Source organism: Convolutriloba macropyga, chromosome 11, assembly GCF_964194025.1.
Source record: "Convolutriloba macropyga chromosome 11, txConMacr16.3, whole genome shotgun sequence".
NCBI classification, from domain to species: Eukaryota; Metazoa; Xenacoelomorpha; order Acoela; family Convolutidae; genus Convolutriloba; species Convolutriloba macropyga.
In genome coordinates, this window is record NC_134478.1 from 5,156,311 (window position 1) to 5,178,009 (window position 21,699).

Here is a 21,699-nt window from a genome sequence, read left to right on the forward strand (position 1 = left end):
AAGGAAATTTGCCAAATTTATGTAAGATCAGCGGTAACTAGGGTTGATAGTCCGAAAATTCACCGCAATTTTCTTACAAAACTTTGCGTTGAATTTAGCGTAGATATTACAAACTTTGCGTTGAATTTAGTGTGAATTTTACATATTTTGCGATGAATTTAGCGTATGTCTTACAAACTTTGCGTTGAATTTATCGTAAGCTTACATATTTTGCGTTGAATTTAGCGTATGTCTTACATACTTTGCGTTGAATTTATCGTAAGCTTACATATTTTGCTTTGAATTTAGCGTTCATCTTCAATATTTTCAGATGAATTTAGAGTTGATTTTACATAAAACCAACGCGTACAACTCTGGGTATGTGACTCGAACCACTGACCTCCTGCTTACTTGTCGCCTCTTCTACCACTGTGCCACAGAACCTTACTTTTCTTAGGAACCGCACTCTTTACAAATCGGACTAACATCCATCACCTTTCACATAATTTGGGGCGTTTCTAAGCGTAAATCTTACATATTTTTGCGCTGAATTCAGCTTAGATCTTATTCGATTTCTGTTCATTATTGCTCTACTTTTTTCTCCTTTCAACTCTTTCCAGTTTCTCTTGCACGCAAGCGGTTTGATTTTTTGAAAAAAATCGCAAAAACTTGTGCCTGTCTACCTCATTCCATCATCCAACTAATCCCTCCCATCCTCCCACCCCGCGCGTATCCCCTCCCCCACAAATACCCCGCTATCCCCCCCCACCCGCCCACACGTACCCCCACGAAAAATCGAGAAGCAAAATTATTTAAGGTCAACGCTAAAATCAACCAAAATTTAAGTAAGATCTACGATAAATTCAACGCAAAATATGTAAGATGGGCGTTGAATGCGTTGAATTTATATAAGATCTACGCTAAATTCAACACAAAATATGTGAGATCTACGCTAAATTCAACGCAAAATTTAAAATCTGCGCTAAATACAACGCAAAAAATGTAAGATTGACGTTGAATGCGTTGAAATTATGTAAGATCTACGCTAAATTCAGCTCAAAATATGTAAGATCTACGCTAAACTCAACGCAAAATTTGTAAGATCTATGCTATTTTCAACGCAAAATTTGTACGATTGGCATTGAATGGGTTGAATTTATGTAAGAACTAAGCTCAAGCGTTGATTTTAAATAAATTCAACGCATTCAATACCAATCTTTCATAATTTTGCGTTTCTTAGCGTTGAAACCTCGGCACTGGTGCTGAAACATAGCTCGCAGATTGCCGAACAATAGCAGAGAAATATAAAGTAGAGCACTTTAATGACAAAAGAAACAATGAGGCAAGCGAGAATTGAACTCCTTGGCTATTTTTTTCTAATTGTAAATAGACATTCAAAAAAATACTAAGTTCAATCCAGTATTATAGCCGTCCTAATAAACAGACTCCAAGTAAAGTATTTTCTCAAATTAAATAAATTCTAAGAAGCTAGAAGCCAAATTTATATGTGTGGTTATCACGCATAGCAAAAAGTTAACACACTATTGCTTAATCACTTCCATCAAACAATAAAAAAGACGTCAACGTCACAAAAATGCAGTCGTTGGGTGCGTAGAGCCAATTGATAAAACAAAACAGTAAATTGTCGCAAAAGTCATAGAAACGAAGTGAAAAACAGAGCGAATACACTGCAATAGATTTCACAAGGAATATAAATCGCCTTCGCAATTACAAATCCGAGATCTGATAACTTTTTTTGGAAAAATCTTTACTGGTTGCGACCATCAGAACAAACAGTCAAATATCAAGCACGCTCCATTAATGTTGACCATTTGGTGGACAAAAGCAATAAATGCCGAGCAAAAACGAGGAAAAAGGTTACAGGGAAGAACGAAAATCATCCTGGGACAAACAATACGACAGAAAACAAACAACAATAAAAACCGAGAAAGTCCAAGAAGCAAAAACAAGTTGAAAACAAAAACTTCTATTTTGGTAGCAAAAATTACTTGCTTCAAATAACTGAAGCCCATTCTGAGGAAGACAATTAGAGATTTTGTGTAGAGAAAAAAAATCATGAAAATGTGTGAACAGATTTTTTTAAAAAAGAGCCGCGATAAACGCTTGCGGCCTTCCATTGAAACAACAACTAAAGAATTGAGATAGACAGATTGACCACCAGTCCTTTAACAAACCACTTGATTTTTGGGTTAGATTCGGAATGTCAATTTTATGAGACACAAACGCTCTTTAAGGAAAAAGCCCTCATAGAACTTTTTCAGAATTAGTATTTGAAATCAAAAACTCAAACTCTAATACTCAATAATTAGGGCACTTACGTTTGGCAATACTTAGACGCACACTATTGATCCTAAACTTGTAGATGTTCAAAAAATTACAAGTTCATTAAGAGAGATCAGAAGTCATTTTTTGAGTGAGGTAATTCACGCAATTGAACTAAAAGCAGAACAAATGATGTCACGCGAACAAATATTAACTACAAAACAGTAGAAGTCACTGGAATTTAAAAATGCAACGGCCGCAAGACTCATCGATGGAGACGACGAATTAAAAAACAAAGCAGGACAAGTCCTGACGCACATTTCAAAAAAGAGTTCTCATTGGATAAAACAAAAATCACTAAAACCACTAAATAAAAAACATAACCGACGAAACGTCGGAAGAATTGCTCTCGAACGACTAGTGGGATCTCCAATCAATTACAACCTGCTTCATTCGAGGGGGGGTGGGGGGTTGGGAGAGGAGGGAGGGGGAGCCTAAATGGGACTAAGAAGTTCAATAGTGGGCTTCAAATAACCACATTAGAGGTTAACATAAACCACTGTTAAGATTTAAAGTAAAAAATGACACCAGTTTTGGCGCAATTTTCATTTGACTTTTATTAAATTGCCGCCAATTGAGTTCAGCTGCTTGAAATTGTGATTCAGAGAGAATTTTAGATCACGCGAAACGCAAAAAGTCAAGGGCGTAAAAGTCACTCGAAAAGTAAGCGGAAATTTTGCATAAAAAGACATACACGTTTACAATAATTGCTATGAACTTCGTTCAAGAGCAATTAATCACAAAAACCATTTCTAAAAAATCACATAAGAAATGGAAAAAACAGAAAATCAATTACAAAATGCCGCATGTGAACAAATAACCACTAGCGAGAAAGCGCGAATTTTTGTTCAAACACCGTTTTCTCACTCTACTTTAAAATTAGAGCAAATTTCACACCGCAAAACCACTCGCTTCTTCCCTCCACTTCCTGTTTCGGCGTGAACAAAATCGCATCTCCATTTTGACTTCAAAAAATCATGAAAATATGTGAACAGATCTTAACACAGCGCCCCAATACAATTCAAATTCTTTGAATTGTAAAAAACCAAGAGAAGGCTATCGCTGTGCGGCTATTAATAAATAAACATAACCGACTAAGGTCGGGCGAATTACACTCGAACGACCGGCTAGCGGTTGAATTCGGTAGTAGCCAGCCGGGACCCTATCGTTAGAGGGGGTGATCAGAGTGGGGGTCATGCGATGAGCGGGGGTAGGTCTGGATGAGAGAGGGGTAGAAACCGTCAGGTTGAGGAGCGTGGACGGGGTGAGTGTTGGGAGGGGTTCAAACATTTCAGATTAAGAACAGCCATTCAAACTATGAAATTGTCCTGAAAAAGTTTTGGTGAATCCCATACTTAGAAACTAGTAGGGCTCGAAGAGATAATTGAGCTGCTCAGCCACTTAATACCCACTTCGTTCAACAGTGCAATTACCTAGCCAATTGGCGATTGAATGCAAAAGTTTTTGGTACCTTGCTTCTATTAAAAATGTATTTGAGAAACCCATAAATTCATAAATAGTTTTTCATGCTTCGGGAATGTCATTAAAGATAAATACAGTTTTTCTACTGATATATACAATTGCATTAGTTACAACAATAATTTAGAGCCAGATTTAGTTTAGAAAGTTTGTTTGAATTTTTTCACCTCGACCATCAAATGATGAATATTGACCAGCTCACTTCTAATTGGATGATTTTTAAATGGTGCTTGGGAAAGAATTTTCTGAAATTTATGGTAATACTGAATCAACTGTGTTAGTGCTCCTTGCAGAATGTGGGTACCGTTTTTGAAATTGGTGAAAGACTTCATGCATTCCGCGTTTATCAACTCCATTTTCTTTCGCCATTCGTTAGCAAAGCTCTTCACAAGTTGAATGACTTTGTTTTCTTCACGTCTAAGTTGTTCGATTTCACCTTTTTGTAGCAAAACTTCCGCTTCTTTGACAAACGTCATCAAGGGTCCAAAATGAGGCAAAAGAACTTCTTCAATGAATTCCTGAATCTTTTCGTTTAGCGTTCGGTTAATTGCCTCGGCCTCTTTTCCCTCTTCTCGAGATCTCTCTGTTATAATTGCCAATGTCAGATCACAGTTATTGATAACCAGGATCAACTGATCCTTTTTGTTTGGAAACTCTTTAGCCAGACGGTTCAGGAACCCTTCAACTGCGCCCCAAAGCTGGGCAAGGAGTTGGGATACCCTCTCGTCACAGAAGCTGGCATTAATTGAGATGATTGCACCGCAGAACTCGGCCGCTCGTCGGGTGATGTAGTGTGGGCGGAGATCAATGTTGGATATTTTCTGGACATCACATTCCAGAATGCTGTGGATGTTGAGGTCAACGAGATAGTGGAATCGTTTCCAGATGTCTTTTGAAAGACCATCCCAGTAGCGATCAAGTGCTGGCACCTAAAAAAAGAAAATTACTCAACACTTATAGGTAGAATTTCGGGGAGATATTTCGATTGAGAGTATTAGAAGCGAGATAAAAAGATGAACAGTCAGCTCTTGGAACAAATCATACGCAGTTGGAAGAAATGCTTTTAGAGGATAGCTGCTTCCTATTACATCATTCACAAAGATAACTTTTGTAGATTGAAAAAAGCTTTACCAGAGAGAATAAGTTAACTAAAAAAATTTGCGCTCGGTTTTTTCCACACGATGAAAGAAGTTTTACGGAATATTGTTCAATGAACGTTTAACTGAACCCATTCCGGTAAACTGCCTTCGATTGCTCAACAATTGATTTTATTCACATTAAATTACCGATGAAACAGCGTTAAGTTTGCATAAAATTTAGTCATTATAACAAGCCGATAATGCGAAGGAAGAAGTAAAATATCTTCAGGATTCAACCAAATGCAACAATCCTCGTCCATTGCAATGAAACAAACATTAACACCCAGTCAGTCTAATATACGGTCGCTAACCTGTCGTTTATGCATGATGACTTGATATCTGTAGATAATATGCAAACAGAGAAAGTTCCCAACAGCATCGAAGGACTCGTTCACATATTGGGTTGTGTCTTTCTTCACGACTTCCAGCGTCTTTCCCATAACACTGCTGAACATATCTTGAGCAGCAGAACCCGAAACCAGGAAGAAATCGACAAGAAACAGGTACTCCCTGCAACAATTATCCATCAACGCAAACATTATAGTCCTGAACAACTGCTCATATGTATATCTTTCGTCGACTTTCTGAGCCGCGTGAGGTACTAGAGCCGGCGCCTCCAAGAAGTCAGTCAAAATGTCCCCGCGGTTCCCTAAAGTGAATACAGCTGATTTGTTTTTGTTCACGGCTGGCTTCGTGCTGAAAAACCCCCTCCGTGCGTTCTCATCAGAACCCATCAAATCGTATTTATCAGCTGAATCTTCAAATTGGAGTCGCATCACTCGGCGCATGTATGTCTTGAAATAGCTAAAATAGACTTTCGAAACAGTGTCAACGTAATGATCTCGAATTTCTTTGGCAATATGGCGCTCGTGAGTGACAAGAAACTGGTAGAAAAAGTTCACTTTCAACATTGCGGTTTGCGGGATCTGATAATTGCTCAAAGGCTTTTTGAACGAATTAATTTTGTCCAAGAGGTACTCGCGAATTTTAGCTATCGCTTTCAATTTCAAGTTTTCCAGTATAATGATAACGTCTTTAGCAGAGAAGGCTTCTTTGAAGTTTTGCTCCTTTACAAAGTTGATTTTCACACTCAATTCGTGCAGCTGCTCCAGAAAGTTTCTTTCTGAAACTGGGGTATCCATTATATGTTGGATCATTTGTTCGGGAACAGCCATTTCGTCCACAAATTGACTCAACTCGCCTCGAACTGACTGTCGATTCTTTAGCTTGACATTCATCGAAATACTTTGACTTTGTAAATTTTGGATCTCGGAACTAATACTTCCAAGGTCGCGTTGAAATCCATCCAACATATTTTCCATTCGCATCAAAATGTCATCACACGTTTTGATCTCTTTGTGAAGCTTGCATATGTTGCCAGCTTGAGAGATGTAATCTTTTATTGCCCCACCTTCGCATTCAACTAAACTCTTTTCAACATCTTTCGAGTAATTACCCAAATCGACTCCACTATCTAAAGCCTCGCTAATCAACCCATCTTCAAGATTCTCTTGAATGTTGTCTTCCAAATCGTCCAAAATCAGGTCCTCACAAGTCAGGTCGAGATTCTCGAACTTCAGATCCAGCCATTCCGGATCATACTCCTCAGGCTCACCCGGAGTAGCAGACTTGCTGGTCTGTCCCAAAGCTGCGCTGGTTTTGGACGCTAATATTGCATCACTCTCACGCAAGAAAGTTCCGCTGCTCAGTAAACTGTCTTTACTCAATTCCATTAATCTAAAATCATTTTCGACTAAGTTTAACAATTAATGATTTCCATGAATTGCGCATGGCCATTTCATAAACGCTCTGCCCAAGACAATGCGAGATATCCTCGGTTAGGGATATGCCGTCGATTTCAAAGTAATCGTATTAAACCAGCAAAAATAGAGAAAACTGATTGAACGAAAACCAGAAGAAACTTAATATTTAAACATCTAATTTAGTCAACTTCAAGGGAAATATAGAGAGAACGAAAATTACCAAATAGCATTGTAGATATGCAGTCTCCAAAAGATAATAACAAACAAAACAAAGAAATTGATGTTATATTTGGCTGCTTCCATTAGCTGCTCTCCAATAACCTTCATTTAGAGTGGCACGCACTCACTTCAACATCTCTTTGAATTAAAGTAAAGAAAATCAGTTTAAGAGTCAGGAGTCATTTTGACAGCGAGGAAAGTCACGCGTAACAAACATAACGGACTAACGACGGGCGAATTGCTCTCAAACGAACAGCGAGCGGTTGGCTTCGTCAGTAGCTAGCCACGGTTTAGTGAGGCTAGCCTTCGATTATTTAAAGGGTCGTAAGGTGAGCGCAGCGGGGGTGCAACGAAGCGGGGGTACAAACGTTGATTGGGGGGACTAATGTGGGGGCGGTGGTTGGGTGGGGGTGTGAGATCAATTTCTAAGAACCGCCCTTCACACAATAAGTATAAGTCTCCGAAACAGTTTCTGTTAATCGCATACTTGAAGACTAGTGGACCGAAAGGCTCTAAGAGAACTTATTGCAATCTGGACGATACCTCTTTATCCCGTGTCTGAAGTCAAATGGGTGAGACAAAAAATCGGCCATGAGAAGAATTGCATAAAAGAGACAAACAGGATTAATATATTTGCTACAAATTGCTTTTGAGAGCAATTGACAATGATTTCCTAAAAAGTGCCTGTTAAGTCATTTATGATTAAAAACATTTCTACTATAACTCATTGTAAATGAGGATAAGAGATGATGACATTACGCCACGTAACAGCAGCTGAAGTTTGGCATCAACAAAAAGAGAGAGACAGAGAATGAGAGAGATAAAACGTGAACGAGGAAGAAAAGGAACGAAAACCTAACCAACAGAGAGAATGAGAGATATGAATATTTTTCATGATGAGATTCGACTCTGCAATTTCTAGTTTTATAGCCTTGTTAGTAAATAAACCATATAAAAAAACTGAAAAAGGCAAAATTAAAAAAAAATTTCAGCTTCGGAGTAAAAAGTTCACAACCATTTTTGTCTCGAAAGTTCTGTCAGGTAACCCATCTCCAAGACTTAAAGAGTTTTGTTGGCCAGTAATGGACGTTAAACTCAGAAAAAGAAAATTTTAAAATTTTGAAAACAATTGCAAATTTTAACAAATCTTTCAAAAACTCAAGATATAAATATCTTTAAAGCCATTTCATTGTCTCAGGAAATTAACCAGCATCCCTTTTTGAAGCCTTAAATAATTTCACAGGCTTCTAAGATATGTACACTTGAAACATAAAAAACTTCTGAAAATGTGAAAACTTTTAGATTTTATCCAAAAACTACTAGAACTGGATTCAGAAAAAACTGATCAACATTTTATTAACTCTACAAACTGTGCAGCAGCTTTTAATCAAAACTTGGAGGAGGTCCCCGGGTGCCGGAAAAAATTTAAAAACATAAAATCGCAAATACTTAATCGTAAAAATTGCTTAAATTCGCGATATTAAAATCTTGAACAAACTATTACGTCTACAAACTGTGCAGTAACATATTATCAAACCCTAGAGGAATTTCATTGGCTCTTGAGGCTAGAAAAACCTAAAACTCACAAAAAATTTCAAAAAACTTGAAAGCTTTAAAAAAAAATTGCTAAAACTTGTGATATAAAGAAGTTGAAAATTAATCCATGACCGATAAAAACTTTCCAGTAAAATTTTCTCAAACCACAACGGTGGTTTTCTTACCCTTGAGGCTCAAAAAACCTGAATAATGACGATATATGTCATTGAAAAAAATGGCAACAATTGTTAAAAAAATGCTAAAACTCGTGGTGATTTTAAAATCTTGCAAGACATTCCATTGCGTCTAGAACATTCCATTAAATCAGTTCCTTGGCTCCTGAGACTGAAAACACCCAAAAACGACCGAAATTTCAAAAACTTTAAAATGCAAGTTTTATCAAAAAATTGCTAAAATTTGTGACATTAAAATGAAAAACTATTTGTCAGTAACCTATTATCAAACCATTAGAGCTGAAAGGATCTAAGAGCACTTAATGCCCACTGGGTGCTACTTGTTTATCCCGTTTTTGAGGACGAAATTGAAAGCCGTCAGACGAAGAATCGGTCAAGCAAAAAATCTCACAAAAGAAGACCGACAGGACTAATATAATTGCTGCAAACTTCGTTTGGGAGCAATTAAAAAACTTAATCACGCAAATGAACAAAAAACTCGCTCCAATAAGAGTACAAAATGACGTCACGCGGGCACTTCAGTTGAAATTGCATGAACGAATGAAAAAAGCAGATTTGAAGTGATTGTGACGTCATCTGTTCGTAACAAATATCTTGACGCCGAAATAAAAAAAACAAGAAAAGGCCAATAAATAATAGCCCCAGCTATGGCTGTGCGGCTATTAAAAACACAAAAAAGGGAAGCATGATCAACCAATGGAGAGAATAGCAAGCCCCCACTACGAAGCATCACAGTAGCGTGTATAAAATTGAATGTATTGTATTTTTTAAAAGTTCAGATTTTGTTCATGTCATTATCAATCATATTAAAACGACTATAAAACGTGTAAGATTACATGTATCGATAATTAATACACAAAAAATAAATATGTCAATTAAGATTGAATTTGAACTCAGTCCAGGACACATTACAGTACATGGCGACTGTGATATCATTTTCAAAAGCAATTAAAAAAAACCTTTCACATATTTCCTTTGCTTTGATGTAATTTTTCATTGCCAAAAATTGTGTTTTGTCTATCGAAATTGATTTTTGCATTAGATTCATTCCACAAGTTTGCATCCGCTATTAAAGATGCTATCTTACATTAATCAGGTCTTATAGATAAGGTTGCAAAAGTACGGTGTTCCTCCTGTAGTTTCATAGTGGTATTGTTGTTAGTGTCACAATTTCCAAAAAAGAAAAATATTTGTTGTGTAGCAAGTCTTTTTGGAAGGATACTAAATCTTCGAATCTGCTGAGTATCATATTTTTTGACCACAGAATATGGCCTTAACTTCCCAGCTGATTTGTTTTTCCAAATTCAATTTTTGAAAATTTTGTCAAAGAAAACTGCAGAATAGCGCAGGTGGCTGATAAGGAAAAGCATGTTTTCATTTTTTGGAAAGGGAGTAGTAGTAGTAGAATAAAATTTTGAGCACAGTTCAAAGGTTTCCACCCATTAGTCAGTCCAGTTTCAGTTTGACAATTAGTTTTGTAGTAATGTAGTCAAGGAGTACTGATTGATTAAAATTTTTTGACACTGGCCATTCTTAAAAAGATTCTGATTTCATCTTCATAAGAAAAAAATTGGTCTAGATAAACTCAAGGTACTTGACTGAACGTTTGGTATTGAATTCAAGAAATGCTCCTCGCAAAGTTGTTCAATAATTTTGAAGTAATTTATTTGTGTCTGCCATAACAGTATTAGCGCGACAAAAAGTATCATAAGCCCCTTCACTAGTAAGCAGTTTTCGAAGATCCATTTTTAGACCATTGACACAAATGTTATTTTTGACTGGGCCGTCTTTACACTGTCTGGAGGGGAACAGCTTGGAGTGCAGCATCCGGCTAAGTGCTACCCATCATCCCTTATGTTCCGACCTACATTCATCGTTGTCGGATGGTGTACACGGTCCTTTATAGTTTTTTTGGAAGTTAAGAGAGGAAACAAATTGACACAAATGTTAAAATAAATGTAATTTGAAGGTATTTTAAAGCACTTGACATATAAAGGTAATTTAAACTTTAAGCAACATGCTAGGCTCGGGTGCCACATCAAAGGGCTTAATTAATACTACACTTATTAGGTAAAAAAACACTGAATTTCCAAATGAGTATAAATAGGTCAAGGAGACTAAAAATAACACAAATGGCAGCGTAAAGATATAACATAAATTATAAGTAACAGATAAAAGATTTTCTTCTCTAGGTAGAAGAAAATAATTCTAAGCTCCCATGTGAGAATACAAACTCAAAAATGAAGCGTTAGTTAAATTTAAAAGCTTTCCAAGAAACATTGCCGACAATGTTTCCCATTGGGTCCTTCTGAAATTGTTGGAAAAAGTAGTTTTTGAAAACTTTTTTAACCCGCCTGTTTGACTCATTCCCTTTTAAGTTTTTTTTCAAGACAATTATTAAATGATAAGCCTCTTTTGATGATACTTTTGTCCAGCCACGATGTTTTTGACCTCTCTTCAAGAAAAATAGTTTTCGTTCTTGAATGTCTGTAAAACTTATAAGTTGGCAAGCTAAGTCCTGTTATTCTCCGGAAGGCAGGCTTCTTAAATGTCAAGAGTTGATTGACATACAGTGCTGTTCTGTATTCAAGCAATTGTTTAATTGGCAGTACATAATTATCTAGTTTGATACTAAGTGATGAACTGTTAAATCGTTGAAAATAACAAGCTTTAACTGCCCAATTGAGTTGTTTTTCTAAGGTTGTCAGAAGATTTTTTGAAATTGACGAAAGCAAAACAGCTGAGTACTGGAGATGACTGATCACAAGAGAATTCAGTAGGATTTTGCGCAAATGGTATGGTACTACGTTTCTCAGGACAAAGTGTTTTTATTTACCAAGCATTTTAGGTGCCAAGCATTTTCCACGAACGAGTGCTAAAAGTATCGTCCTGCGAATGTATGCTACTGCGTCCGAACGGGGAAAGCTACTGATATCTCTGAAATGATTTAAAAAGCATAGACAGAAGAAGCAGTCAATTTTAATTTTTTCTCGGAGATTCAAATGGAAGTTTTTCGAATACTTCAGAGAGGCAGGTTAAAAAAATTATTGAATGGTATCTGCTTATTAAGCGTTTGTAACCATCATTGAATTTAGGAACAGTTTTGCCCATTTTCCCTTGGATCGATAGACACTCATGTCAATGAACGTTTAAAATAAAAGGCAGATTTTGCAAGAAGAAAATGTTTCAGAACCAGATATCCGAAGCCATCTGGGTCATTTGCTTTTTTTTACGTCCGCGTCCTTTAACAAATTACGATTTCAAAATCTGTTATAAGTCAATAAACATAAAACTTGGTTAAGTTTTAGAGTTTGCTTTTGAATGGAGCATGGAAGAAAACACTACAGAAGGAACTGTTAACCGCTTCACTTTCTTCATCAACTTTCATGCCTTTTATCATATCTCTCAAAAAGGACGGAAGGTAGAGGCGTTTGACGTAAATTTCTGAGAAAATTTTGAGAAAGACCTAAACGTCCGATTACACCGGAAAAACAGTAAAGTTAAAAAAATAAAGACACACGATCACATAATGCCCACTTTTTTTTACATCTGCATATGATAAAAGTACAAAAGTTACCCAAATGTATTGTTTTCTGTCGCATGTTGCGTACTATAGGATGCGTGGGCTTTAATTGCAAGGCTAGCCAACATTGTAGCGGTTAAAATTGTGATAACGGCACGTGTGAACAAAGAAAGTTTTCGTTAAAGCAAAAGACCACAAAGAATACCTTTTTTTTTATTAAAAGAAAGGGGCTAATCGCGTTAAAATTGGATCAACAATACAGGAGACATTAACAATTTGATAAACAATTGTCAGCAATTCAGATTTACGAGAACTGACACATTTTCAATAATTTAACACCAAATGATGGAAACATAGGTGTGTTTATGAACACATTCGTTTGTCGAGACTCTCTAACAATTATTTGCTTCACTCAGAGAAACTTTACAGCAATGTTGGCAAGCATTGCAAAATAGAAAACAACCCGAATAAGAAAAAAAAACAGGATAGTTTCACTTCTTTCTAAGCATCACCTTGTAACCCTTGATGCATTAATCAGCCAAATTATGATGCAAACATACCAAAGAAACCTCTGAATGTTTACAGGATCCAATGTGATGCATAATTCCAGTGATATGTTTCTAAAATTCTAGTTCAAGTCGTCTATACAGACTTGTTTGTGTTCAGTTTTTTTCTGCACATTTTCAAAACTCCAACTTAATCAGTGAGTGCCCTAAGCTCGTCTCTAATTCCGGTCAGAGGATAGGGCAATATACCTGTTTAACAATATCTGAACAAAATTAACCGGAATAGTCTAGATTAATCCAAAAAAATAATTGTTTCAAAAATTTTTTGCTACGCAGCGTTTACTATAATGCTTTTCCACTTGGTTTTTTTGGCCAAGAACAGTCCCTCCCTAATCATTTGAGAGCTCAGCTTCTTCTTTATTGCCTATAGTTTGTGCTTTAGCCTATTGAAATTCAGATTTCTTCAATATATATTTCTCGACATCGAACATATAAAATTTAATCGTGGAGTTGTTGAACAAATTCTGATGGTTTTTCAATTAGTCTAACAGCTTACTGCTGAATACCAGAATCGTTCTCAATTCCCAATATTGAACATATAAAGTTTGGCTCTAGAGTCATTGGAGAACATCTGATGGTCTTTCAATTATCCTTACGGGTTACGGATAGCAACTAATATTGTTCTCATTTATTAATTAGTTCTTTTTGGGTCTTATTACAGCTTTTTGGCATTCACGATTTGGTCTGTTGTAAAACTGCTAGAGAAAACACAGAGGAGAAGAATTGTTTTAGGGTCACAACTTTCTACATCATTTTCCTACAAAAGTTTCGGTAAAAAAATTAAACAAAGTGTTAGTTTCATCGGCATAGCACTCAAAATATTCTGCACTGGCAACCATGCACTTTTCTCTTTATAATGTATAATGGAAATTGTTCGGAGACTTTCATCAGGCTGAATTATTTTTTCATCGTGTTTTTATGATTAATTGTCTTTCAAACCTCCCGTTTAAATAACGAAAATGTTTAAGGATAAATGTGCTCTGATCAAATGGCAAGGTGTCCCAATTTAACACATCGGAGAGTAAACTTTTGGCCTGAAAATCAAAATAATCCCAAAAATCATGTTTCTGCTTGGACAACGTTTTGCAGAGCAGAATATTTTCTATTCGTTTCCCACCTGGTTTAACAATCTAAACCTAGATTTCCTTATTAAATTGAGCGTCCATTTGTTTTTGTGTTTATTTTTTGGTTCTGCGTATTGCATATCAGCCTGCTTTGGTTTACGTTTCTCGACATTGAACATATGGAGTTGTGGAGTCGTTGGACAGTGTCTGATTGTCTTTCAATTAGACTAACAACTTACCGGTAGCTACTAAAATTGTCATGAATTACGAAAGACTTGTCATATAACAGCTTTTTAACAATCGCAAAGTTGTCTGTCTGAAATCTGCAAGAAAAAAATAGAGGAAAATAATTTTTCTGCGGTCAAAATTTCTACGTCATTTTCCTACCAATATATTTCGATAAACAAAACTTAGCTGATTAAACACAATGTCGGTAAAAATTTCAGCTAAATGAACGAATTGTCCAGTTTGAGGGCATAGCGCCAAATTTAATATCCCTTAGCAACCATGCATACTTCTCAAAATAGAATGTAATGGCAAATATTCAATCAGATTTCAATCAGATTGACTTAAGTTTTCATCGTTTTTAAAAATCTGTTTACGTGAAATGGTATCTCTATTCAACGCATTAGTGAGTAAGTTTTTGCCTGAACGGTTCAAATTACCACGAAAGTAAAGATTCTGCTTTGACAAATTTTTATCAAGCAGAATACATTTTTTTCACCTGTTACCTGGTTTGATTATCTAACCCTGTCTCTCTTTACTTTTTTGAGTGTTCTGTTTTTTTAGTTTTAGTTCTTTTTAGTTTTTGGAGTTATTGTTTTTGTTTGAGCGCAGTGTACTTCATATTGCTTTGATATACGATTCTCGACAGTGATCATAAAAAATTTGGTTGTGGAAACGTTGGAAGATTTCTCATGGTTTTTCAATTAGTCTAACACGGTTTTCCACTGAGTACCAATATTGTTTTCAAGTATGACAGAGTTGTTTTTAGTCATATGGCAGCTTTTTGACAATCGGAAAATAGTCTTTCTCAAATCTGCAACAGAAAATACAGAGGAAACAAAATTAATTGTACTGTGGTCACCTTTTTCTACCTTGTTTTCCTAGCAATGTTTTGTTTAAAAAAATTGTTAGCGCCGTTTAAGTTGGAGTCGTTGGCCAGTAGACTAACAGCTCACTGCTATCTACAAAAATTGTGGAAAATCTATAAAAAAATTGTTTTTAAGTCATGTGACAGCTTATTGACGATCGGAAAAGGGTCTATCTAAAATTTGCAAGAAGAAATAGAGGAAAATATATGTTCTGCGGTAAAAAATTTCTGCCTCATTTTCCTACCAATGTTTCGATATAAAAATTTTAAGTTTATATTACACACAGTGATAGTTTTATGGGCATAGCTCTCAAAATACCCTCCAATGGCAACCATGCAGATTTCTCTTTTTAATGAATAATGGAAATTGTTCGGAGACTTTCATCAGGTTGAATTATTTTTTCATCGTGTGATTGTGATTTATCGTCTTTCAAACCTCCAGTTTAACCAACAACAATATTTAAGGATAAAAATTGTCTGATCAAATGGCAAAGTGTCCCAATTTAACACATTGGAGAGTGAACTTTTTTGCCTGAAAACCAATTTATCCCAAAAATCAAGTTTCTGCTTGGACAAGGTTTTGCAAAGCAGAGTACATTCTTTTCCTCTCATACCTGGTTTAACAACCTAAAACTGTAACTCCGTACTAATATTAGCGTCCAGATTTTTTTTGTTTTTCTGCTGATTGCTTTTTGGTTTTGCGTATTGTAAATCAGAAAGCTTTCATTTACGTTTCTCGACATTGAACATATAAAGGTTTGGAGTCGTTGCACAATATCCGGTATTCTGTCAATTAGACTAACAGCTTACTGCTATCTGCAAAAATTGTGCTCAATTACGGAAAAATATTTTAAATTCAAGTGACTTCTTTTTGACGATCGTAAAATGGTCTATATTAAATTTGCGAGAAAAAAAAGAGGAAATTAATTTTTCTGCGGTCACAATTTTTTAAATCAATTACCTTCAGCAAACTTTACAGCAATGTAGGCAATCATTGCAAAATAGAAAAAAACCCGAAAAAAAACAGTTTCACTTTATTTATGCCTCATCTTGTAACCTTTGATAAAATAATCAGGCCAATTATGATGCAAACATATCAAAGAAACCTCTGAATGTTCAAAAGATCAAATGTGACGCATAATTCTAGTGATACGAGTCAAAAATTCTAGTTCAAATCGTCTAGACAGACTTGTTTCAGTGTTAAATTTCTTTCTGCATATTTTCAAAACTCCAACTTAATCAGTGAGTGCCCTAAGCTCGTCTCTAATTCCGGTCAGAGGATAGGGCAATATACCTGTTTAACAATATCTGAACAAAATTAACCAGAAATGTCTAACTTAATCCAAAAAGAGTATTTGCTTCAAAGAATTTTTGCTACGCAGCTCTTACTATAATGCTCTTCCACTTGGTTTTTTGGCCAAGAACAGTCCTTCCTCAATCACTTGAGAACTCAGCTTCTTTTCTATTGCCTTTAGTTTGTGTTTTAGCCTCTTGTAATTCAGATTTCATCGATATAGATTTCTCGACATAGAACATATAAAACTTAACTGTGGAGTCGTTGAACAAATTCTGATGGTTTTTCAATTAGTCTAACAGCTCACTGCTGAATACTAAAATCTTTTTCAATTACGACTCCAAAAATAGATAGGTAAATGATTGTTCCCTGGTCAAAATCTTCTAGATCACCTTACCATCGTTCTTTTGGTTAAAAATTGTTTTTGGCTAATTAAACACAGTGTCAAAAAGGGATAAAACTAAGTCAATCACAAATAGTGAATATGTACTTTTCTATTTTTGGATTTTAACTGAAATTAATCGAAAGTTTTAATCATACTGACTTAATTTTTCAATAATTTTTTCTGGTTTTATCATCATTGAAACCTCCAGTTTAACTAAGGAGAGTCTTTACTGCATTATAGGCTCTGTTGTCGTGGCCAGGAATCCAAGTTTACGCTTCGCTAAATTTTGCTAAGCAGAGTACAATCTGTTTTTCTTTAATCTGGTTTGATTATAGAAAGCGGTCTCACCTTACTCATGTGAGCGTTGTTCAGTTTTTTGTTTTAGTTTTCCTATCTTTCGGAATTTCAAATAGCGTATTGTAAATCAGATTGTTTTGATTTACGGTTCTCAACATTGAACATATGAGGTTTGGCTCTAGAGTCATTGGATAACCTCTGATGGTCTTTCAGTTGTCTTTACTGGTTACGGATCGCAACTAACATATTTCTCCTTTATGACAGATTTGTATTCGGGTCCTATTAAATTTTTTTGACATCCACGATTTGATCTGTTGTAAAACTGCATTAGAGAACGCAAATGAAAACAATTATTCTGTAGTTACATTTCTCCACATCAATTTCTCACCAATGTTTCGATAGAAAAACTTTTAGCTACTACAACGCAAGGTTAAATTTATAAGCATAGCACTAAATTTATTCTCCAATGGCAAACAAGCACGCTTCTCTATACATAATAATGGAAAATGCTAGGAGATTTGCATCAGACTGACTTATGTTTTCAACGTTTTTTGTTATTCGTCGTTTTTCGAAGCTGCCGTTTAACCATCGAGAGTTTTTAGTTTATCTTGGGGTCTGAACAAGTTTCAATGTGTCGCAGTTTAACGCAGAAGAGATTGAACCTTTTGCCTGGAAATCCAAATTACCCCAAAAATCTTGTTTCTGATTGGACAAAATTTTGCCAAGCAGAGTACATTCTATTCCTCCCTTAACTGGTTTGACGATCTAAAACTATAACTCCACACTATTTATTGGCTTTCAGTTTTTTGTTTTTGCGATTGTGGTGTTTTGTTTTTGCGTAATGGGAATCAGGTTTCTTTGATTTACGTTTAGTGACATTGAGAATATAACGTTTGGTTGTGGAGTCGATGGACAGAATCTGATGTACCTTAAGTTGGTCTAACAGGTTACCGCTAGCTATGAAAATTGTTCTCTATTATGAAAGCCTTATTTCAAGTCATATGACAGTTTTCTGAGGATTGCAGAATCATCTTTCTTAGATCTGCAAGATAAACTTAAGAGGAAAATAATTGTTCTGTGGTCACAATTCTCTACTTCAATTTCTCACCAATGTTTCGATAAAAAATTTATTAGCTATTACAACGCAATCTTAAAAATATGAGCGGAGCACTAAATTTATTCTCCAATGGCAACCAAGCACGCCTTTTTATACATAATAAGGGAAAATGCTAGGAGATTTGCGTCAGACTGACTTAAGATTTCAACGTTTTTTTTTCGTTATTCATCGTTGTTTTTCAAAGCTCCCTTTTAATCAACAAGAGTGTTTATCTAATCATGGGATCTGGTCAAATTTCAATGTGACCCAGTTTAACGCATAGGGGAGTAAATATCTTGCCTGAAAATCCAAATTACCCAAAAATCAGGTTTCTGATTGGACAAAGTATTGATATGCAGAGTACATTCTATTCCTCTCCAACTTAGTTTGACTATTTAAAATTGTAACTCCTTACTCATAATTTCTTTAACTTTTTTTGTGATTTTGATGTTTTGTTTTTGCGTAATGGAAATCAGATTTCTTTGATTTACGTTTCGCGACGTTGAGCATATAACGTTTGATTGTGGAGTCGTTGAACCAAATCTGATGTTTCTTAAATTAGTCTAACAGATTACCCCTAGCTATTTACTTAGTTCTCAATTATGATGCAATTGTTCTGAATTCATATGTCTTTTTATTGGCCACAGCAAAAAGGATCTTTTTTTAAAACTGCAAAAAGAAAATACCGGAAAAAATATTCTGTGTTCTCAAACATTTACGAAATTTTCCTATCATTGTTTCGGTAAATATTAATTAGCTGATTGAACACAGTGTGATGTTTTTGGCAGAGCGCTAAAATTAACCTCCAATGGCAACCATGCACACTTCTCTCTATAGATTATAATGAAATTTTTATTAGAGACTTTAATCAGACTGAATTAGGTTTTAAATCTTTTTGCAGTTGTATCAATTTTCAATTCAGCAGTTTAACCAACCAGAGTCGTTTTCGCATTAATTTTTTTTCACGTGGCAATGTATCCCTATTTAACGCATTAGAGAGTAAAGTTTTGCCTTAAAGATCCAAATTAACCCAACAACCAAGTTTAACTGTCGACAAATTTTTGCCAAACCGAGTATATTTTACTCTTCTCCTACCTAGTTTGGTGGTCTAAAACCGTCTGTTTTTACTTATTTGAATATCAAGTTCTTTGTTTTTCTGCTTATATGTTTTGTTTAGCGAAATGTTTTTCTGACTGCATTGATTTTCTTTTTTATTTGTGGAGTTGTTGGACAATTTCTGTGGGTCTCTCAATAAGTCCAACAGGTGACGACTGGCTACTAAAAATGATGAACCTTCCTTACGAATTGCCTCGTTTTTAGTCACATGAGAGTTTTTGAAGATCTTAAAATGCTCTTTCTTAAAACAGCAAAAAATGCATAGGAAAAAATGTTTGTTTTATGGTTAAAAATTTCTATATCACCTTCTTACCGTTCTTTCGTCAAAACAACTTTTTATGGTCAATTGAATACTGCATCAACTATAGGGGAAAACGCTAAAATAAATTACCACGAGAAACCACGCACACTTATGTTTATCGATTAATATTGAATTTTTATAAAATTTAATCAGACTGATATAGGTTTTGGACAGTATTTATGGTTTCACCGTTTCTCAAACCTGTAGTCTAAACAATTGGAGTTTTAAACTTTTTAATGGTTCTTTTCCAATGACATTGAATCCCTATGAAACTGAATATAATTAGTTTTTTGCCTAAATGATTGAAAATACCCCAAAATACAAGTTTCTGCTTCGACAATGTTTGGCTCAGCAGATTAAATTCTATTTTATTCTAACTGGTTTGATGGTCTAAAAAAGTCTCTCTTCAATTACTTGAGTGCTCAGTTTTTGTTGTTTTGGTCTTATAGTGAGTGTTTCAACGTATTGTAAATTAGATTGCTTTGACTTACATTTCTCAACATGGAACGTATAAAGTTTGGCTGTGGAAGTATTAGACAAATTCTGACAACCTGTCGATTAGTTCAGCAAATTAACGCTGGCTACTATAATTGTTCTCTATTTCGTTTCAGTAGTTAACAATTTATGGGATAATTTTTTGGCAAAAGCTAGACATTCTTTTAAAAACTGCAAGAGAGAATAAGTAGGAAAAAAGTTTGTTCTGTGATCAGAAATTTCTACATCACTTTCCTACTATTCTATCTGCAAAAAGTTGTTTTTGGCCAATCAAACACAGTGGCCAAATGAAGGGATAACACTAAAGTTAATCACCAATGGCAACCATGCACACTGCAACTTATAGATCATAATAGAAATTGTTCAGAGATTGTAATCAGACTGTCCTAAATTCTCAACATTTTTTAATAGTTTCATCGTTTCCCAAAACTCCCAGTCTAACCATTCAGTATGTTAAACGCATTTAAAATCTGTTCTCGTCACTTGGTCATCCAGTTTACCTCATATTAGAATACTCCTTGCCAGAAACAAAGTTTTGCTAAGCAGATTACCTTCTTTTTGTCTCCTACCTGATTTGAAGGTCTAAAACTGTCTCTCTGTACTCGTCCGAGCTTTCAGTTTTTTGTTTCTCTCACAACACCTCTCTTACATTTCTCGACATTGAACAAGTAAAATTTAGTTGTGGAGTTGTTGGACGATTTCTGATGGTCTTTCAATTAGTCTAACAGCTGGCTATTGGCAACCACAATCGTTCTCAATTACTGATCAATTGTTAAATTGTAATTACTACATTTGAAAGCTAGACATTCTTTTAAAAACTGCAAGAGAGAATAAGTAGGAAAAAAGTTTGTTCTGTGATCAGAAATTTCGACATCACTTTCCTACTATTCTATCTGCAAAAAGTTGTTTTTGGCCAATCAAACACAGTGGCCAAATGAAGGGATAACACTAAAGTTAATCACCAATGGCAACCATGCACACTGCAACTTATAGATCATAATAGAAATTGTTCAGAGATTGTAATCAGACTGTCCTAAATTCTCAACATTTTTTAATAGTTTCATCGTTTCCCAAAACTCCCAGTCTAACCATTCAGAATGTTAAACGCATTTAAAATCTGTTCTCGTCACTTGGTCATCCAGTTTACCTCATATTAGAATACTCCTTGCCAGAAACAAAGCTTTGCTAAGCAGATTACCTTCTATTTGTCTCCTACCTGATTTGAAGGTCTAAAACTGTCTCTGTACTCGTCCGAGCTTTCAGTTTTTTGTTTCTCTCACAACACCTCTCTTACATTTCTCGACATGGAACAAGTAAAATTTAGTTGTGGAGTTGTTGGACGATTTCTGATGGTCTTTCAATTAGTCTAACAGCTGGCTATTGGCAACCACAATCGTTCTCAATTACTGATGAATTGTTAAATTGTAATTACGACATATGACAACTTTTTGTTGATCCCAAAAATATCTTCCTTAAAAGTGCAAGTAAGCATACCGAGTAAAATATTATTTTCCATTTTCACATTTTTCTACATCAGTTTCCCGCCCTTTATCATAAGAAAGGTCAAATTTAGCTATGTAAACAAAAACGAAAGGCCAAGAGCAGCATGCCAAAATTACTTACCGACAGCATGCATTTATAAGTCATAGGGCATGTTAACATCTGATGAAAAATTGTATCATTCTAATCCTCCATGGAGGAATAATATCTGCACTTCAATCAAAGTTTTTGAATGTTTTTTCAACGTCAAAACCTACATACCCAATATAATATTGTTGTTTGAGTTTTTACAGGTAAATTCTAGGTAACGTATACTT

The 21,699-nt window shown here is 35.3% G+C and overlaps 1 protein-coding gene across 2 annotated transcripts; it reads right to left on the reverse strand.

The window, feature by feature from the left end:
* Nucleotides 1-3,814: 3,814 nt before the first annotated feature.
* Nucleotides 3,815-21,247, reverse strand: LOC142349329 (vacuolar protein sorting-associated protein 52 homolog). 2 transcript variants are annotated; one of them, XM_075400805.1, is made up of 3 exons: nucleotides 21,099-21,247; nucleotides 5,252-6,677; nucleotides 3,815-4,730 (listed from the first exon to the last, which is right to left on the reverse strand). In XM_075400805.1, exons 2-3 carry the CDS (start codon nucleotides 6,671-6,673, stop codon nucleotides 3,942-3,944), a joined length of 2,211 nt encoding a protein of 736 aa, XP_075256920.1. In that variant the 5' UTR covers nucleotides 6,674-6,677; nucleotides 21,099-21,247; the 3' UTR covers nucleotides 3,815-3,941. The 2 variants fall into 2 exon arrangements, with proteins under 2 accessions (XP_075256920.1, XP_075256921.1); XM_075400806.1 differs by lacking the exon at nucleotides 21,099-21,247 and adding an exon at nucleotides 20,452-20,560.
* Nucleotides 21,248-21,699: the final 452 nt, after the last annotated feature.

Excerpts from the sequence above, each read along its gene's own strand:
- LOC142349329 (XM_075400805.1), bottom strand. The coding sequence starts at position 6,673 with ATGGAATTGAGTAAAGACAGTTTACTGAGCAGCGGAACTTTCTTGCGT. Across the intron at positions 4,731-5,251 it reads TCATCATGCATAAACGACAG|GTGCCAGCACTTGATCGCTA; the intron begins GTTAGCGACCGT and ends TTCTTTTTTTAG.